At 48.8% G+C, this 20,410-nt stretch overlaps 1 protein-coding gene across 1 annotated transcript in view; it reads left to right on the top strand.

The window, feature by feature from the left end:
• Window positions 1–4,697: 4,697 nt before the first annotated feature.
• LOC138528543 (secreted frizzled-related protein 2-like) overlaps window positions 4,698–20,410 on the top strand; it is an 89,580-nt gene continuing 73,867 nt past the window's right edge. The window contains exon 1 of the mRNA XM_069640300.1: window positions 4,698–5,319. Within this exon, the coding sequence (XP_069496401.1) occupies window positions 4,830–5,319 (490 nt within the window). The 5' untranslated portion in view covers window positions 4,698–4,829. The remainder of the gene's footprint in view (window positions 5,320–20,410) is intronic.

The raw sequence follows: 20,410 nt of genomic DNA, 5'->3' as shown, positions 1-20,410 counted from the left end.
GTGGCTCTCTGTGCATTGCTGTGGGAGGCACATGGGGGTACTGAGTGTGCTAAGCTTGATGGGCAATGTGATATGTGGCTCTCTGTGCATTGGTGGGGGGGCACATGGGGGTACTAGGTGTCCTAGGTTTCATGGGGAATGTTATATGTGGCTCTCTGTGCATTGCTGATGGGGCACATGGGGGTACTGGGTGTGCTAAACTTGATGGGCAATGTGATATGTGGCTCTCTGTGCATTGCTGGGGGGGCACATGGGGGTACTAGGTGTCCTAGGTTTCATGGGGAATGTTATATGTGGCTCTCTGTGCATTGCTGGGGGGGCACATGGGGGTACTGGGTGTGCTAAGCTTGATGGGCAATGTGATATGTGGCTCTCTGTGCATTGCTGGGGGGGCACATGGGGGTACTGGGTGTGCTACACTTGATGGGCAATGTGATATGTGGCTCTCTGTGCATTGCTGGGGGGCACATGGGGGTACTGGGTGTGCTAAACTTCATGGGCAATGTGATATGTGGCTCTCTGTGCATTGCTGGGGGGGGCACTTGGGGGTACTAGATGTCCTAGGTTTCATGGGGAATGTGATGTGTGGCTCTCTGTGCATTGCTGGGGGGGCACATGGGGGTATTAGGTGTCCTAGGTTTCATGGGGAATGTTATATGTGGCTCTCTGTGCATTGCTGGGGGGGCACATGGGGGTACTGGGTGTGCTAAGCTTGATGGGCAATGTGATATGTGGCTCTCTGTGCATTGTTGGGGGGGCAGGTATAACTTGATTCACATTCATGGGTTTGCACTTTCTGTACTTACCAGCCTCGCCAGTTGTCACTGCTCAGGCCTCGGCTCTGCCGACTCTCTCTATTCCTTCGAGGTGCAGCACGCTGGCTCACCTCTCCTCCCACGGTAGCAGCTTCCGTTGTGAATGTGGTCCGCCTCCTGTGGCACTGCATTGCTGTCTGTGGGCTGACAGTATGTTCCGGCCCTCAGCCGCAGGTCGTCTCACCTCTTGTGGCAGTTTTTTACCGAACGGGGGTCACACCTACGGCTGATACCTTCTGGGCAGCCTCTGGAGCATGGGCATTACATTGATTGAGGCACCTGTGTCGATCAGTACCTGCGTGAATAGGAATGATACTTCACAGCCTGGTTGCCTTCTTTTTTGGTGTCACCCTAGGGCCAACGCCAAGATGAAGAATACTTCTACATTGCTGTCATCGATAGTCGCAATCTCTGCATCTTGATGCCATCTGCTTCCCCCACCGATTGTGCGCCTTGGACTTCTTCTGACAGTGTTGCCACTCTGACGCGTTGCCCTTCCTGCTGGGGTTGCAGCATGGGTCCCAGCATTATCGTTCAGTGGGAGCTGCAGACATTGGCAAAGTGCCCCATCTTGTTGCACCTTCCACACTTGCGGCCAGCTGCTGGACATGCCTCGTCGTGAGGTAGTGTGCCTCCACAGAACTCACATGGGTGCCTGATCTGAGTTCTTGGGCCCTTCCAGCTCAAATATTCTCATTAGGAATATCCCAGGATCTTTAATATTTTGTTTTCACAGTTGGCTTGCGCTGCATTTTTGGATTATTTGTCCACGCAACTCAACTTCCTCATCAGGAAATGCGCACGTCATTACTCTGGCATGTGAAGAATCTGTCGATTGATTCGTTGGGGCCTTGAGCCTCTAGCCCCAGCTGAAAGCTCTCGTAGTCGATGTTGACCATTAGCATGAAGTAGTTTATTAGTGTCCTGCCTGCGTCGCTGTACGATCCAACATTCTGAGGGAGGGTTTTGAACAGTTTATGTACATCGCTCCCTGCATAGAAGAGTTCACTGCGAACCGTTGGCCCTGCTACATGCCTGGGGTTTTGTGGTACCAGTCTCACTGCCATTTTTTGTGGGGCAGGGTGTGTGGCTGCCGTGTACTTTGTTGGTAGGTGACACTATGAGACCAGCGGCTGTGGTGTCTCGAGAGATCAGGCATCCCTGCGCTCTCTGGCGGACTGGGGCTGTACCTTATGCCTCCCACTGTGTGGTGATTTCCCGGGTCTTCCCTTCCCTGGCCTGGCCGCACAAGCACTCTCCTTTAAGAGAGCCGCGGCCAGATGAATGTCACTCTGGTGGTGGCAAGGCCAGGTACATGTTCAGGATTTAATTAGTGATTGAAGTAGGTCAGCCGACACCTGTTTCGACCCATCAGGGTCTTTCTCAAGGCTAAATTGATTCTTGGCTGCCCATGGTTCATCGGTGACTGGCTTGCTGGTCACTATCCAGAGACCAGCCAAAGGGAACAGCAGCCGAAAGGCACAGCAGCCCACCAGGGCCAACTTCTATAGGATCGCCCAGCCACAGATACCTTTGGCTCGCTGAAAAACACTCAACTGAGCCAAAGAACTGGCTGCCTTTTGCCAACAGGATCGTCCAACCAGCAAGCCAAGCACCCATTAACCATGGGCAGCCAAGAATCAATTTAGCCTTGAGAAAGACCCTGATGGGTCAAAACATGCGTTTACTGACCTACTTAAATCACTAATTAAATCCTGAATATGAAAAATTAGAAAAACTTCATCTTCCGTTTTATCAGCGCAAGCATTACCGGGGTCCAACCCTTTCATACTATTTGTCAGAATTTTGTAGAACTTAAATTGGCAAGGAAAAAGGTACAGCCTATGTAAAGTTTCATGTACACTTAACCAGGGGTTCTCTAATGTAATATCATATCAGCATGTGTTCTTTGTGTGTATCACACATTCACTCCCAGGGCAACCCCCCATTACATAAAAGGCACCCACCATGGGTGTCCCTGATGTCTATACTGACAAGCCTAACTGGTGACCGGATGATTTCGTCTCAGTTGGACCCCACTTATAAAAAGTTGAAGGATCTCATGTAGTGAGGCAATGCATTCTGAAAGTTGTAGTCTTGGCTGACTGCAATTGAACAAATAGGGCGTAGGCATCCGATGCCAACGAGGACTGGAACAGTTGCCCTCCACCTGGTCACCCTACCAACAGGGCCAAGTGGGTCTCCGCCACCTTGAGATATTGGTCAATCTTTTCAGGCATGCATGTAGAAAGGAAAGAATGTTTCGATGAGTACTGGATATTATTCTTAGGACTAGACACATCCTACTTGTAGGGCTGAACGGGACCCCCGCCACGAGCTCACACCCCCTGCTTTTTACTGCCCCACAATTCTCCCTATTATGAAAGGATATGCCTCACTTTTTAGCCACAAATTTGAATATTTCACAACAGCCTTTAACTTTCTCCCGTCTAAAATGTACTTTTCTGATCCAAGTAAATTGGGGCGTGGGCATGCTTCCTTTTCCAGGTGCAAACTCTCCCTCTAAAGTGTCCTCCTACTTTGGACCGCCTGCTCGCAATTTAGCGAATTTGAAACACTTTTATATAGGCGCGTTCTACATGCCATAACATATCAATGCGGGAGGATACGGGTGGGTCCACAGGGACTGGTACACGGGGGGGGGGTGGGCAAGCCAAGAAACACAGTGCTCCCACTGTCCACATTTTAGGTTCCGTATTTCCTCGGGTTAAGTTCCGTATTTTTTCCTTTAAGCAGTGTAACTTCCCCACATTCTAAGTCAAAGGGTGAATTGTAGCAATACATTGGAATTCGAGTTAAAGTTTTTTGTGTTGTTTTTTTTCAGATTTCGAGCTTTTTCACTTAGCAGCTGCCTGGAGGGGCAGGCCCCGCAGCTGTAAAATAGGTCCCTTCCCCTATAGAGCTAATTACAGTCCAGCTTTACTGCAGGAATCTCAGGCAGGCTTATGGAGGGGGGCTGTAAAGCTCACAAAGCCCAGTGTCCCGACAGCTCCCCAACACCAGTGCTGGAACATGCCCTTTCCCGGCGTAGCCTAAACAACCCAGCGAGGAAAACACCTCTGCACTGGCTCGGCGACCAGGTGGACTTTACTGCGGGCCGGAAGTAGCCCCACACACCGACCCCAAGGGAGGTACCGCGGCTGAACAACACGCCTATGTTTCGGAATATTTGGGGGAAGCATGCCAAGAGAAAGCAAGCAGCGCGGGCTTTTGTAACTCGGGCTGCGGCGCTGAAGCCATTCCGAAGCCTGGCCTGTGTAGGCCCCCAGGGCCTGACTGTGGGCTTGGAGCCATGGCCGGCCCCTCCCGCAGCTGGAGGAGAGCACAGGGGGAGCCTGTTTAAAGCCTCAGACCTCCAGCGAGCCCCTGGCGAGGTAGCCTGTGGCCATCCATCTGCAGCTGCTGGCCTGGGGGTGCGGAAGGCGTGGAACGGCCTACCTGAGTTTCCAGGGAGACACTGCAAAAAAGGTCCCAGTGAAGGCAGCTACAGAAAGAGCGACAACACGGAAAGGTTCACAACGCCCCTTGCTGCACAAGCCTTGGTGCAAAGCAGCGCGAATTTAGGTCCACCAAGGACTGTGATTGAACGGTAAGGCAACTTAAAACTCTTTACGATTCAAATTTAACTTAAGTCGACCTGAATTGGTAGCAATTAAGGGCGAAGGCAGTTGCTGCCAACTGATCACCCGCAGTCCCATGCTTGGAATCCTTTTTTCCTGTCTGGATGTTGGGCAGACAAGGCAACGAGCTACATCCTGTGTGATTTTAACATTCTGGATTGGAAACAGCAAGGATTTCGTTTCAACGCCCAGGGGGGAACAACAAATGCTGAATGACTCAGTGCCCTGACTCAGCATAAAAAAACTGCTCTCTTGCTTTTATTGAAATCTGGGATCATTCTGTCTGTGACCGCCTTCTGGATACTTGTCGGGATCCCATCCTTTTGTCGGATTGGCGCTGTTGGCAGGTGAGGCGCCAGCATCTCCCCCCATCATGGGCATTGCAACTATCCTCTCGTTGGCCCTTCTGGGCAGCCTGCTGGCACCGGCCACCAGCTTCCCCTTCATCCTGACCCAGCTCAGCACGAGGAAGACCAGCTGCAAGGCGATCCCCAGTAGCATGACCCTGTGCCATGCTGTGGGCTACAACGAGATGCGGCTGCCCAACCTCCTCGGCCACGACAGCATGAAGGAGGCGCTCCAGCAAGCAGGGTCATGGGTGCCACTGCTCTCTAAGCAGTGCCACAAGGACACCAAGAAGTTCCTGTGCTCCCTCTTCGCCCCGGTGTGCATCAGCGAACTGGACATGCCCGTGTTCCCCTGCAGAACCCTCTGCGAGGAGGTGCGGGGTGGGTGCTTGCCCGTCATGGCTGCCTTCGGCTTTCCGTGGCCAGACATGTTTAACTGCAGTCAATTTCCACCTGGCAATGAGCTGTGCATCCCACCAGCTGACTCTGAGGACCAGATGCCACCAGCGAAGGATGGTGAGTGAGGGTGCCTGGCACTGTTCATTGGTTACCGCACATGACACCACCTCTCATGTTAATGTATTAACTGGGTAGTAACCCATCCAAACAAAATGTAGTAGGGTCTAATTCTCTGCTTATAATGGGGGGATTGTGTTCCTTCGTGGGTTCCTGTAAGCAGTATGGTCATGGGGATTCCAGTGTTTCTTACGACCCCCGGCAGCAGTGTTCAAGGCATGCTCCTTGCTAGGGACCTCCAGCTCCAAAGCAATTGGAACACGAGCTGTGGTGATCTGGCGGGAGTTGGATTCCCCTAGATCTGACTGTTTGCATCCTGTGGCTCTCCAGGTGTGTTGGAGTATGACTCTCGCAACACTTTTGCCGTGGCTTCGCTGGCTAGGGCTAATGGGAGTTGTCCAAAACATCGGTAGAGCGAAAGTTTGCCAACCCCTGTCATGAATCCAGCCGAACGGTGTACTAAATCTAACCACTTTATATTCCATTTCATTTACTCATGGAGCGGCATTGGGCGCACCTCTCATTCCTAAAGTCATCTGGAGTCTCTAGTAGATGTTCCAGTAGGTTGAAGACCCACCATAAATTCCTGTAGAGGATTGTCTCAAAAGAGGCATGATTGGAATTGCCTCAATAGCAAAGTACTTCTTGTGTAGGTGGAAGGCCTGCGAGCTCCATAGAGATGACACTGTCACATAGTCTTGGGAGGATAGCTCAGGGGAAACGTGCTCGCCTTGGAAGCAAGATGACACGGAGCAGCATCTGGTTCGTTCCCCGGGTCCGGGCTTTGAAACCTCTGGGTATTAAGCGCATTATAAATAACCTAATGTATCATATCACGGGGCCAGAAATGGTGCTACCTGCCCGTGTGCAACTGGAAGGCGCGCTGGTGATTACTTGGTTATCTGCACTGATATCATGTCTAGAAAAGAGGATGCCAGCAGCTGCAGCAAAGGTTAGGAAGGGTCCCCTGAGGCACGTTACATGCACTGGGTTCTCCCTCAGGACTTGTGTCCACACAGGGTTGTCCAAATCCAGGCCTCGAGGGCCGGGATCCTGATGGGTTTTCAGGATATCACTCATTAATTTTCATGAGGAAAAATGTGCATTCATTTAGAATGATTGTATGCAAAATTATCTCTCGAATGTTAATGAGGGTTATACTGGAAACCCGATGTGGATCTGACCCTCGAGGCCTGGAGTTGGCCAACCCCGGCCGCCTGGAATTTTTACAGACACTCGAGGATTTAAAAGGGCCTGCGATATTGGGCATTTCGTTTACATCTTTTATTCAATTCGGAAGGCACCGCTTCTCATTATTTACATCTGTTTCGGGGGGTTAAGGGGTGAATGTTCCCCTTTCAAGGCGCTCTGGAGTTGAGCTAGTGTCTTCGTTCACTGAAGTTTGATGTAAGAATGTGAACGTGATGCCAATTAGAGTTTGGAGTCTTCTCCATTGGAGCAAACACAAAAGGCAAAAAACAGCATATGCTGGCGCAAGTACCCAAGGAACCAGGTGAAGCAGAAACAGCCTAGCTCCTGCTCACTTACAATGCCCTTTCAAGGAGGGGCGTGTGTAGGAAGAGCCACGCCAGGCTAGTCACCACCAGAGTTCTGGAAAGGTCTTAAAACAGGCATCCAATGAGATTTATACATTCGACCAGAGATCTGCCACTTACTCTATCTAAGCTGCCTCACCTTGACCCCTCCAAGGATTAAGCTTATTACAGGTCATAGAGTTGCTGGACCATCAGTAACGCATCTCTCCCCCCAGAGCCTTCCCTTCCCAGGTGAATTCCTGCTAAGCTACAGTTCTCACTGTCCAGGAATTTACAGGAGTGCAGTTTTGGGGGATTTGCACCAAATCTTGCTTTAATAGAAACCAAGAAAGGATGCTTTGCAGGTGCGAGACTCTGTTAAAGGGAAGGTAGAGTATAGACTTGCCAAGAGTGGGCCTGCCCCAAGCAGAGGAGTAAGATTGGAATAGGTCCTAGTTCAGGTACTGAAAATGGTCCCATCCCCATTTGCACACCTGCCTTGCAGTCGCCTGGGGCCGAATGACAATACCAGCCCCTGCTGTGCACACATGCATCACGTCCCACTGTATCTTATGACATGTTGGTAGCAGAATGATTAAAACAACCATTGCCAAAGTCAACAGTTATGAATTTTGTGTAGCCAATGTATTGGCATTTGGCTGGCGCCCCCATAATGATACAACATGACCATAAGGATGGGCGAAATTGTATAGACACATTCCACTTTTGACTGGGCCACGAAAATGAAATGCATGCAGAGAGAGTTGCCGAACAAAAGGCACTGGTCTATGGAGAATTGCACTTTTAAGTGCTGGAATATTATTTTTCCCACAAATAAAGTACAGGTAGGGTATATTGGGTGAATTACACTTGCAGCAACTTCATAGCCTATGTAGCCTTCCAACCATAACTAACACTCGCCTCAGTGATGTTCTTTCCATAGACCTCGGTGGTGGGCCTCCTCCCTAGGGTGAGGGGACAGAAAGAGGCTGACCCTATTTTAAGCTATGATACGTTACAAAATCAGGGAAATCAAACGCTGGATGCCCGAATTGGGAGTTGTAGCAGGAAGCCAATATTATTTTAATACTCCTGCTCTTTGAACTCAAAATCAGAATTTTTACAACCTCAAACAAACAATACATATAATATTAGAACAGGGCGTCCAGTTACTAGTTGGACATCCCTTCTTTTCTCTAGTAAAAATAGGGTCTGCTTCTCCCTGTCTCCTCACCCTAGAGAGGCGGCCCACCACAGAGGTCCAGGGAAGGAACATCACTGAGGCGAGTGTTAGTTATGATTGGAGGGCTACATAGGCTATGAAGCAGCACAAAATGTAATTCACCTAGTAAGCCCTACCTGCAGTTTATTTGTGTGACCAAACGTTTGAGGGTACCTACAGGGTTCAATAACCTGCTGTATGGTCCCCTTATGTGTACCCATCAACATAGTTTCCACAGCTATCCGCGCTTGATCACCACTGTATCACTAAATGCTAGCAGGCAGTGGGTGACATGCAATGAACGCTTTAAGGGTGTGTAGTTTGAACTAGCTGTAGGAAGACATTACTTCTAAATCGAGTCACAGAAGATGCACTTGGTTAAGACATTTCCATTACACCAGGAGCCGAGTTGGAACTGCAGTTAAACCATTACCTTAAAGAAGATTGCTTCAAAAGACAAAGCGCAACCCCATAACAGCACCCTGTAGTGTGATATCCCTGCACGACAGAGCTAGCTCAAAGAGATTCGAGGGTGTGTGTGCGTATTTTGGGCTGGGAGGGGCAAGTGGGGGGTGGGAATGACCATATGTTTTAGCATGCCCTGGGGCAGTTAACGGGTTGGTAAAAAGCCAAACACCCAGAGGCTTTGTGTTCCTCTTTGCATCCCATCTGTACTCCTATGCCAAAAGTTTTGGCTAATAGGTGGCACTAGAACTCCACTAAAACTTCACCCAATAGCCAAACAAACGATTGGCATTTTATTTGGAGGAGATAGGGCTTCTTAAAGATGGAAACATGTGTCAAAAAAATCTCACTGATCTGCTGCATGGCTGTGTGCAACACGGAGGCCAGAAGTTAGTCTTGGCAAGGCTGGCTGAGTCTTCCAGCCTTCCATGGTTAATCTAAATGCATGGCCTTGAATAGGAATGAGGGATAACTGTAACCGCTATCAACACTAAGAGTAAGCATTACACACAAAAATCCTAAAAATCTTTTAAGGGACTTAGGAGTTTGCATTGCACACAAACTGCACAAAAAATAAGGCAACCCTAAACTCTTTCTAAATGCGGTCTCCCTTTGTAGGGAATGTGGCAATTTAAAAGAGAGCAGAATTAGCCATTTCAGCCAAGTCACACAAAGCACAGCGCCAACCAGTGGCCATCACTGGATGCTCACCTCCAGTTTGGAGCCAGATGTCATGCCTTTGCGCCTTTGTGTATATGGTAGTGCTGTTTTATATGTACCATTCCGCTCTCAAGGATGTAGACCACTGCATACATGTTTCACTTCCCAACCGGTTCTCCCAGCAATGACTAAGAGGCTGCTTAGGGACGGGTGCAGAGAGCGATAAGGATGAGTGCTCCCGCCCAATTTCCCCCACCCTTGCACCCAGAGCATCCACTGTTAGAATCAGAAGAAGGAACAAGAGGTGAGACCAGCAACAACAAAATAAATATGGCTCGTAGAGCGAAGTGCCCATTGAGATGCAACCTTTTGGACTACTTTTCACCAGGGTAGCGATGGCCATGGTTTGGTGGTGTTTGATCGTCTGATAATTGATTGCGGCAAACTGTCCAAAAAAAAAGAGAAAAATGCCTGCATGCGATCAATTATCAGAGGATCACACGCGCTCACACCAATCCAACCCCACCAGCCCCTTCCCCCTCCCCTACTTACCTGTTTGCTTGCCGCCTGGTCCCCTTCACCCCCGCTGCATCAGATCCTTCCCTCTAACGTGGGTCGGATCCGACGCCACAGGGTCCCTTTTTTCTTTATTTGTTTTTCTGGTCTCCCATCTGCAGTGTTGAGGAAGCGGGGGACACTCCTGCAACCCCCCCTAGGATAATACATACTGATGATAGGGAGTGGGGGATACCCCGCACCACATGTTTGGTGTGTATTAGCCCAATTGTTCGCTTTTAATCGATCAAATGGTACTGGCCAAATTCAGTCAAATGTACCATCAATTATAAACAATTATGCTAATTCCGATGGCCGTAGCACAAGTGGAGCCAAGTAAAGCAGCTGCGACCCATGGCAACTCCCAAATTGTATTCAATGCCACTCCCGTGTCTATTCGAGTACAAAGGATTTCCTATACTCCTTTCCTTCAACGTTGCATCTACCTTTTTATAAATGCAAAGTGTGGCGGCTGGTGACTTTTTTAACTGGAGGGGCATAAATATTTCTCCCAGATAGCGATAGCGATCAGGCATAGCCAGTGAGCCCGAACCAATCAAGTGGGGTTTGGCGGATTGTCCCCCGAGAAACGTTTTAAAATAATGGGTTAAAAAGGTGGATTTTTAGAGTACACTTTTTAGAAAGATTGCGTGAAAAGCCAAACAGTTTGCAATTGGTTTTGTAGGGTAACTCATGAAAAAATCCAATAGATGTAAGTCACAAACAGTGCACAGGAGCATTTATCCAACACATTTTTATGATGCCTTTGCCCACAATATGTGCCAGTATAAAACATGTTCAGACTGGCTGTGCCCATACATTTCCATGTTGACTGCACCATTATACCCTATTATTCACATATAAAAACATACTCGTGTTTGCTTTGCGCATAGTGCCAATAATGATACTATAAGAAAACATGCCCATGTTTGTTCTGCCGATATATTTATTTATTTGATTTATTTGTATTTGTAAAGCACACTAACAGCCCACAGGCATCAAGGCGCTGTTGCAGAGATTGTCTTGTTTGCACATATTTGTTTTAGTTACGTAGGTATGCTTGGCTCTTGGTTACAGTGAGCATGAAAACAATGCTGCCTTGGTTGCGTGGGGAGATATTAGTACAGGAACAAGATTTAGCTCTTGGTTACAGTGAGCGTGATATCTTTCTAGTGTACTGTACAAACGTAGGCTGATATGAGAAACAGCAACATTCATAGGGTGAGGGGTTTAGGTGAACAGCAGGGTTTTGATTATTTTCCTAAAAGCAAGGTGAGATTCAACCTTTCTGGCTTGGGGAGGGAGGGCATTGCAATGTGTCGCTGGCAATACTGGAAAGCTAGATCCTCCTGCTCGCACTCCTAGTTTTAGGAACAGAGATCGTATTGGCATAGGCCATTCTGGAGGGTCTGGTGGGTACCTGCTTGACAACCCTTTGCACCAGGTATAGGGGTGCCCAGTTGTGAACACATTTGTGTGTTAGGGCGGGGGCTTTAAAGACTATCCTCTCTTTGATGGGGAGCCAATGAACTTGCTTTCTGGTCTCGGAAATGTGTTCCTTTTTGGAGATGCCAGTGGCTGCCCTAAGGTCATTATTCTGACTGTCTGGAGTTTGGAGAGGTTTTTGTTGGAGGTCCCTAGGAAGAGGGCATTGCAGTAATCTAATCTGGATACGATTATGGCTCTTGCAATGGTAAGACAATTTAGCTTCGAGAGATATGTTCTTCCAGCGTTGATAAGTTTGGAGTGATAGGCAGAGGTCGAGGCAATGGCATTGACCTGCCTGTTCATAGAGAGGTCCGAGTCCAGGTAGACACCCAAGGTCTATACAGCTTGTAATACCCGGATAGACGAGTAGTCAATTTTAAAGGAGCTGTATTGTTTGTCCATTTTCTTGAGCGTGACCGGTGATCCAATTATCAGAAGCTCGGTTTTATCCCCATTGAGGCATAACCAGTTTTCTGCCATCCAAGTTTGGATAGTGGAGTAGATGGACTTGAGGGTAGCCGAATCGGCTTCATAGTCTCCTGTAAGGGGAATGAGGACCTGTGTGTCATCATCATAGTTGGTATATGTGATGCCCAAGGCGTCCAGGATCTGGAACAAACAGGTTATAGAGGGTGGGAGATATGCAGGATCCCTGTGGGACTCCACATTTAATGAAGCTTGGGTGGGCACAGGCTGAGTCAGAAAATACTTTCATAACCCTTTCCTGAAGAAACGAGGTGATCCAAGCTATGGAAGTGGGGGAGAAGTTAGCGGCAGTGGACAGATGGTGACAGAGAGTATTGTGATCCACTAGGTCAAATGCCGCTGATAAATCAAGGAGCAGAAGGAGAGCAGGTTTGCCTGCATCTCTCAGATCGCCCATTCGATTTTTTAAATCTAGGAGAGCAGTTTTGGTGCCGTGCCCTGGACGGAGTCCCGACTGCCTAAGGCCAAGCACATTGTTTGCCTCCAGGAACTTTTGGATTTGCAGGTAAGCTGCCTTGTCAAGAATTTCTAGAAGGAAAGGGACTGTCGTAACGGGTCTATAGTTTCCCGGGACAGTCGGGTCAAGGGTAGGCTTCCTTGAGACTAGTGGGACATAACCAGATTGAAAGGAGGTGTTAATGAACGCTGTGAGGAGAGGGGCAAGGGGAGGGCCTAATCTTTAATAAATTGAGCTGGGCAGGAATCCCCCTTGCAAGCGGATGGTTTAATTGAGTTCAGGAGAGTGATAACCTCTTGTTCTCTCATGTCCTTAAAACTCAAATGATGGGGAATCACTGCTAGCACTGGTCTGTGATTGGGATATCTGGTGACTAAGGGCTTGTTGATGGGCTAGGATTTTGTTCTAGAACAAGTTTGTCCAGCATAGCCGTTTGGATTTTATTGCACCATTCTTCATCCTTGTGGAGTGTTGGTGGAGGGGTAGTGGGTGTATGGCAGTATCCTCACGTAAGAACACACGCCAGTTGACATTACCATTAAAAATGCATGCCACAGTATGAAAACATGTCCAAACTGGCTGCACTAAAATGCCAGTTGAGCTACAAAGATGCCCAATAAAAAATGTGATACCACAATAAGAAATGGCTAGACTGGTTGCATAAAAATGCCAGTCTTGCTTTGTAATAACACTGACCATGCATGCGTTAGCCAAGATGCCCAATGCAAAATGTCCTATACACAATAAGAAATTACTAGACTGGCTGCATTGGAATGCCAGTCTAGCTACATATTAACACTTATCATGCTTGCTTTATCAACCATGCCCAGTAAATAAAATGCCATGCCTGCCCTGTGGTGCACCAGCGCCTTGCACTCAGACATAATCACATAAATTATTAATGCAATTATGTGTGAGTGAGAGACGCTGGGAGGTCCAGGGGGCAGATGCGTGTCTGGTGCTGGGGTCCCAGGGTACAGCCATGGCATTTTTCTACTGGGCTTGCATGCTGTAAGGAAGGCATTGTATCAACCGTAAGACAGACACAAGTGGCCACAGTTCAAGGGTGTTTATTGAACATGAAAAACGCCTATCTAATCCTAAATTTACAGATAGGATCAAGCTACGACCATCAAATAATAACGCAGTCCTAGTGATGTCTTGTCAAAATAAAAAGGCCTATACTAATAAACCTATTGCCAATCCTTACCTCTAAATACAGATAGAGTGGCAAACAATGTTACAAAAAGAAAGGAGTGTCCACAAAATGATATGTCGGGATGTTCAGACTGTCGGCCTCCCTTCCCCACGTTTTCCGCACGGGATAAGGTGGTACACTCGAGCTTAGCACAGTCTCTGACTTATCTAGCAGAAGGGTGCATTACAAACATTAGCATCAGGGACTCCTGTGCACAAGTCACTTTGCCTTTCAAAGTCTCTTCTTTCAGAGGGCCTTATGCGACAAACAAACAATACGTTATTTTCCTCTCAGAACTTCACACATACTCACTTTCTCAGGTGAGTCACTATTCACCTCAGATCCCCTCAATACAAACTTCGTAGGATTTTCATGTGTCTAATTTCTCAGGTGTTTCACTATCCACCCCGGATCCCCCTCAGCTGGGCTCAGATCCTCAGCCGGGCTCAAAATGCTCAATCAGTCTCCCTCCGCCGGGCTCGGACTAATTTAATTCACTTTTAACACAAACTATCTTTATCCCAATAGCTTTCGGGCTTAGTCCAACTTTCTCTGTTTTGATATCAACTTGTTTGGCAGTATTAAGATTGAAGACTTTCGATTGTGCACAGGATTTTGCCAGACACGTCGGAGGACCACTTTGATGTACAGTTCTTTGCCACTCTTTCACCTTTCTCCACTCTCAATTGGATACCTTACAGAGACCTTTGAATGAGCACACACGCAGTGCCGGACCACTTGTCAAGGATATCGTATCTTGGTTTCAAAGTTCAATCACTCATCTATTGCTCAACTTTTACTTATGCTGGTTATCACATGCGTTTCATACACTGTTCGCTTCAGCATTCACCATACAATGCTGCTGCTTGCAACCTTGGCTTCACCCAGTAAAAATATGCCACGCCTGCCCTCTGGGCGCCCCAGTACCTCATACACACACAATGACTGTGATTGTGTGTATGCGAGGCGCTCGGGGCCCAGAGGGCAGGCATGGTATTTTCTTTAAAAGACATCTATAAGTGTCCATTAAAAAAATGCAATCGCTGTCCCATGTGCCCTGCAGTACCTCAGACGGAGAGCTGATTTTGGCCGGCAGGGAGGGGGATTGTGCAAGCACCCCCACCCCCACTTGCCAAAATCAGCTCCACTTACCAGCACAAACGCATGCACACACATTCACACAACATTCACACAGGAAGCCCTTTCTCATTCACTCGAGCACCCATCATCATGCACTCACTCATACAAACACACACATTTACACAACATACACACAGTAAGCGCTCTCCTTCACAAGAGCACCTATAATCATACACTCATTCATAACACAAGCATACACGCATCCATAGACACATTTAAATAATACATCAATTATGAACATACAAAAACACACACATTTACACAACATTAACAAAGCAAGCACTCTCTCATTCACACGAACACCTATCATCGTTCACTCACAAAACAAGCATACACGCATCCATACACATATTTAAATAATAAATAAATGATGAACATACAGACGCACACATTTACACATCATACACAAAGTAAGCACTCTCATTAATGCGAGCATCCATCACCATATAACCGCTCATAACAACCCAAGCATACAGGAATCCACAAACATATTTAAATAATAAATACATGAAATTCTGCCGCTGGTCCTGAAGTTTCCCCCCGAGCGCTCCAGCCCCTGCTTGAATGAACAGGAATCGGGAAGTTTCCTGTACATGCGTGCAGGGGCCTGAGCGTGAGTGACGATTTTCCCACTCCAGCCTGCTCTGTCTGTATGTGCGAGGAGTTGCAGGAGCTCCCCCTCGCACATGCAGACATGCAGTTCCCCAGCCAGCATATCCAGTGAGCTATGCAAGGCTGGGGAAGCAGAACGCTCCTCGTTGAGCTAGAGCGGCAGCCCAGGAGCACTCCCTCAGCTGGAAAAAGTAGCTGAGGGAGCGCTCAGTGTTTCACTGGGCTGGCTCCTCGGATGTCGCCTCCTCCATAATGGGCGAGAGAGGGCCAAGACGTGGTGGGTCGACACACCCTCAAACGAGTCGCAAACAACACTTCAAAATGCCATTCTAATCATGACACAAAATAGTAATTGAACTCCCTGTAGGGCGCACAAGACAGATTTATTTATTTATTTTATTTATTGAGTATTTATAAGGCACCTATACAGCAAATGGTGTTTCCAGGCACCACAAGACAAAAAAGAGGGGGAGGGACAAGGTTGATAATAACAATAATGGTCCTACTAGGCCTTGTGACATTCGGATCGTGCAAGTGCAGTAACGAGAAGTGCAAAAAAGGGAGTTGGAGGGGGGGAACTGCATATAATGTGTGGGGGGCAAAAGGGAGGACCCAGGGATTAGGCAAGTGCAGAGGGGAGCAAAGGGGGGGGGTAAGTGCCAAGGGGTGCGTGGGTGAGGACCACTGATTAAGTGCGAGGACAGGGGTGTACCAGACTCAGGAAAGGATGCCCAACCAACCACGCTAGTCAGGGAGGGCGCCCAGAAGGGCAGTGCTGATTTGGGGGAGTGCTGGTATAGACTGGTCAATGGGGCCTGGTAACCTGTAAGACTCATAATGGACCAGGCTGCCAGTCGCAGCGGCAGATGGGGACATTAGCAAGGAATGGAGACAGGGAAGGAAGTAGAGAAAAGCAGGGTCTTGAGAAAGTTCTGGAACTTAAGCATGTCCGGCTCAAGTCTGAGAGGGGCAGGGCGGCCATTCCAGAGTTAGACACCTGCCGAAGAGGGAGATTTACCCCCCACTCTCTGCTATGAAAAATGTCTGATCTGCAGAGACTTGGAACTAGAGGACCGAAGGGCTCTAGCAGGGACGTATTTAGGGACAGAGAGTTGGATATAGTGGGGTCCCAGGCCCCAAAAAGCCTTGTGGATGACGGAGAGGGTCTTGAATTTGATCCTCGCTGCCATCAGGAGCCAATTTAAGAGCTGGAGAGATGCAGTGCCTGGGCTTCATGCCAAGGATAAATCTTGCAGTCAACTGGATTAGTTGAAGGGGCAAATGAAAGAAAGAGGCAGATTGAGGAAGAGGCTGTTACAGTAGTCCAGCCTAGAGCGGACCGGAGCTCTAGAGACATTGGGCCTCATTATAAATGTGGTGGTCATGGTATCAACGGTGCCGGTAAGGCACCGGCACCGTTCATACCGGACCGCCGCATTACGAGTTATGCTTGCGGGTTCCTGACAGCACGCCAGGTCTTACCTGGAGGGCTGTGCGGCACCTGCGAGCAGAACTCGTGATTGCACCGGCACCGTTATAAACGGTTCCCGGTGCAACCTTGCTCCCCACCCCCATTCTACCCTACGGGGCAGAATGGGGATCAGTAGCCCGGCATTACCGCCACCTGCGAATGGACAATTACCGGTCCATTCATCTCGTAATATGGCCCAGTCCCGTGAGGCAGTGCCAGAAGCGACCATGGCTGTAACCGTGCCTGCCATACAGGCATGGCTACCGCAATGATCTTAATGAGGCCCATTGAGTTTCTGGGGGAAGTTGAGGAAGGGGAGAATGCTTCTAAGGAGGTGGCGCTGAAAGTGGGCCTTCTTGGCAAGGTCCATGATGTGAGGAGAGAAAGGAGTCAATGATGACGCCAAGGTTTTTGGCATCACAAGATGGTGAGGGGAGAGGACCCAAGGAGGGTGGCCAGAGAGTGGGGGGGAAACTGGGAGCAGAGTTCCCAATGGGTAGGATCTCAGTCTTACTGGCTTTAAGACAGAGATCATTAGCCATGCACCATGCCTGAATAGCAGTGAGACAATCAGAAATGAGAGAGGAAGAAGAGGAGGTAGTGGAGGGGAGCTTGAAGGAGAGCTGTGTACCATCAGCATAACACTGGAAATGCGAGGAGGAGATCAAGTGGGCAAGAGGGGCAAGATAGATGGTGAAGAGCCACGGCGATAGGACAGAGCAAGCTGTAGGTAGAGAGTGAGGTGGAGGAGAAAAAAATGGCCCAGTTGCACCTGGGAAGGACGATTTGATAGGAAGGAGGTCAGCCAGTCCAGTGCCAGGTCCATGATGCCACGGTTATAGCGGAGCCTTTTATGAGGATGAAATGACTGACCATGTCAAAGGCAGAGGAAAGATCGAGGAGAATGAGAACAGAAGGAGAATTGGAATCAAGATGTTAAAAGAGGTCTTCACGGGTGTTCAGGAGAGCAGTTTCCATGCCTCTGAATGCTCTAAAGCCAGACTGGTGGTCATGGAGACAGCCAACAAGTTTGGTGTGGTGGATTATTTTGGAGATTACCAACTTCTCTAAGAGTTTGCCCAGGAAGGAGGTACTGGAGATAGTTAGAAGGGCAGGCTGATGGCTTTTTTAGGAGGGGGTGCAAAAGGGAGTGCTTGAGGGGTAGAGGGAAGGAGCCAGTGGCAAAGGAGCGGTTGCAGAAATCGGCTAAGGCAGGGGCTAGAGAAGGAATATTGTCCTTTGATAGTTCTGGAAGAGCAGGGGAGCACCTGTTTGGATGGGACATTCATAGAATGGACAACTTTAGATACCTCGTCCGGTGCTATGGGCAAGAAGGAGGAGAGTGTGTGGGAGGGGATGAGGGGGGTCAAAGGAGGCCTGCAAGAAGGCGAGGCAGTAGGGAGGGGTAGAGGAGAGTGAGGAGAGGATGTCCTGTGTTTTGGTTGTGAAATGGGAGGCCAGTGCAGTAATGGGGGCCTGTGAGGGAAGAGGAGAGGTGGAAACTGCAGTAGGATTGGAGAGTTCCTTGCAGATTTTGAACAATTCAGCCGTGTTATTGGAGGCTCCAGAGATGCAGGCTTGGATATGGCCCCTCTTCTTGGAGCAGATTGAGAAACGGTTTTGCCTTTTGGAGCAGGCGACAGGCCAGTTTGTCAGTGGATGTGCCCGAAGGCTGCCCCTTCCGTTAAGCATATCTGCACTTTCGATTCAGTGAGGCTAGGTCGGAGTCATGCCAGCTGTTGCACTTCGAGGCAGGCTTCAAGACCGGGGCAAGGGTGGAAAGGGTGTTGGAGATGGAAAGGTGAAGGTTGGTTAGCAAGGGCTGTGTCAGTGGGGGAGTCAATAGCAGGGGTTGAAGGGGGGATGAAAGTGAAAGCGAAAGCAGCGACTTGACACTCGCTTCATCTATCGAATGATGGAGAAGGAGACTGGCAGTGTGGGCAGCAGCTCAGCCAGGGAGTACAGGAGCTCCAGGGGGGAGGAGAGCATGGTCAGACCAAGAGAGCGGTGTAGTGAGAGGGTTAGAGAAACGGATGTCTGCTGAGATGAGTGCATCCAAGGTGTGTTCGGCTGAGTGGGTCTGACCGGAGGGGATCATAGTGAGGGAGAGAGAGAGTCACAAAGGTCACGCAAAAAGAACAGTGGCCTCTTCAGGAGAATCAAGGTGGATGTTAAAGTCTCTGAGGAGGAGAAGCTTGGTGGTAGAAGTCAGGAGAGAAGAGGTGACGTCTGTCCATTCAGAAAAGAACAGGGAGATGGGGCCGGGGGGCCTGTAGATGGTGGCGAGAGTAAGTGAGAGGGTAGGAGAGACACCAAGCCTGCAAAGGATTGAGTGGGTATGATAGTACCAGGGACCCATTCAGGGACGATCAGGCCCACTCCGCCTCCAGACCGGTTGGGCCTGGGCTTGGAGAGGATCTTATAGCCCTCAGGAAGAAGATTGTCAAGAGCCGTGACAGAGCTGGCATTCAACCACGTCTCGGTAGGGGTGAGGACGTCAAGGTCCAGGTCTTCAAGAAGGAGACAGATACCAGAATATCTTGAGTGTTCAACAGCAGAGCAAACATTCAGGGTAGTTAAGTGAGGCTGATTGTCCCCTTTGAAGGTTTTCCGAGGAGGGGGTACAAGGGTGTGGTACGCTCGTCGATGGTGGCGAAGAGGCCAGAGGGAAGGTGGCAGGAGAAGGGAGGAAGTTAATGAGAGACAGGAGACGCTGATCAAGAAGGAGGAGGTTGGGTTGAGAACCCTGGGCCATGACAGTTCCATTGTGATAGACATTAAAGATACACCTAGAGAATGGGAATGGCACAGCAGTGCTCCTACCCCAAGAATGTTACTCAAAAATTAAAAGGTGATGTGTTGTTAGCTGAATGATACTGATGGATTCCACAGCCTAAAAGTTCCTGCTGTCATTAGCTCAAGGTGAGCCCCTTCAGTGATTCTGTACCTCTTTACATGTCTCCCCGCCTCCCAAACACAGGCCTGCATCCTAGGATCCTAGGACAGTACACATTGTCTTGCATGGTACCTTAGCCACACCATCCCCAGTGCTGCCCAGCACACCCAGCATCATTGTGAAAAAGAAACACAAACAACTACCAAGAAACATGGTGTCCAATTCACAAGTTCCTATGCAGCAAAATACAAACTAATCATTGAGTATCTCTGATATAAAGAGACTGCCGTATAGTATGTTCTGAAATACTTTGACTGGAGATGACCACAGTAACCTCAATATGCACTTGTGCGCATCTTTTTGTGCATTCCATTTGCACACAAGTATATGGAAGAGGTTCCACATGTCCACATTTCCTAGAAATCTTTGTGTGGATGTGTGGCTCACTCCTATTCTCAAGAAGGACTCCCTTGATCCGGAGGTTGCAGGTAGTTTTCACCCAATTGCAAATGTCCCTTTCCTCCTCAGAATTCTAGATAAGACAGCGTGTTTGCAATTCCAGGACTATATTGATACCAATCACCTGCTTAGTGGTGGGCAATCAGGCTTTCGTTCCTGGCAAATTGGCCTAACATGGTGGCACCGAAACCACCATGTTAGGCCAATTTGGTCAAGATTGTTGATGGCGGCAGGGTTTCCATGCTTCTGCTTCTCGACCACTTGGCAGCATTATGATATGATATGATAGGTCATTTATAATGCTCTTAATACCCAGAGGTTTCTAAGCATGGACCCGGGGATCGAACATGTGTTGCTCCGTGTCATCTTGCTTCCAAGGCGAGCACGTTGCCGCTGAGCTATCCTCCCGTTCTATTTAGTAAATCAATCTTTGCTGCTGGAGATGTT

Source organism: Ambystoma mexicanum, chromosome 7q (genome assembly GCF_040938575.1).
Source record: "Ambystoma mexicanum isolate Mex_15411 chromosome 7q, UKY_AmexF1_1, whole genome shotgun sequence".
Lineage (NCBI taxonomy): Eukaryota > Metazoa > Chordata > Amphibia > Caudata > Ambystomatidae > Ambystoma > Ambystoma mexicanum.
The sequence above is the reverse complement of the archived record's forward strand: the minus strand, read 5'-3'. Positions and strand labels throughout refer to the sequence as shown.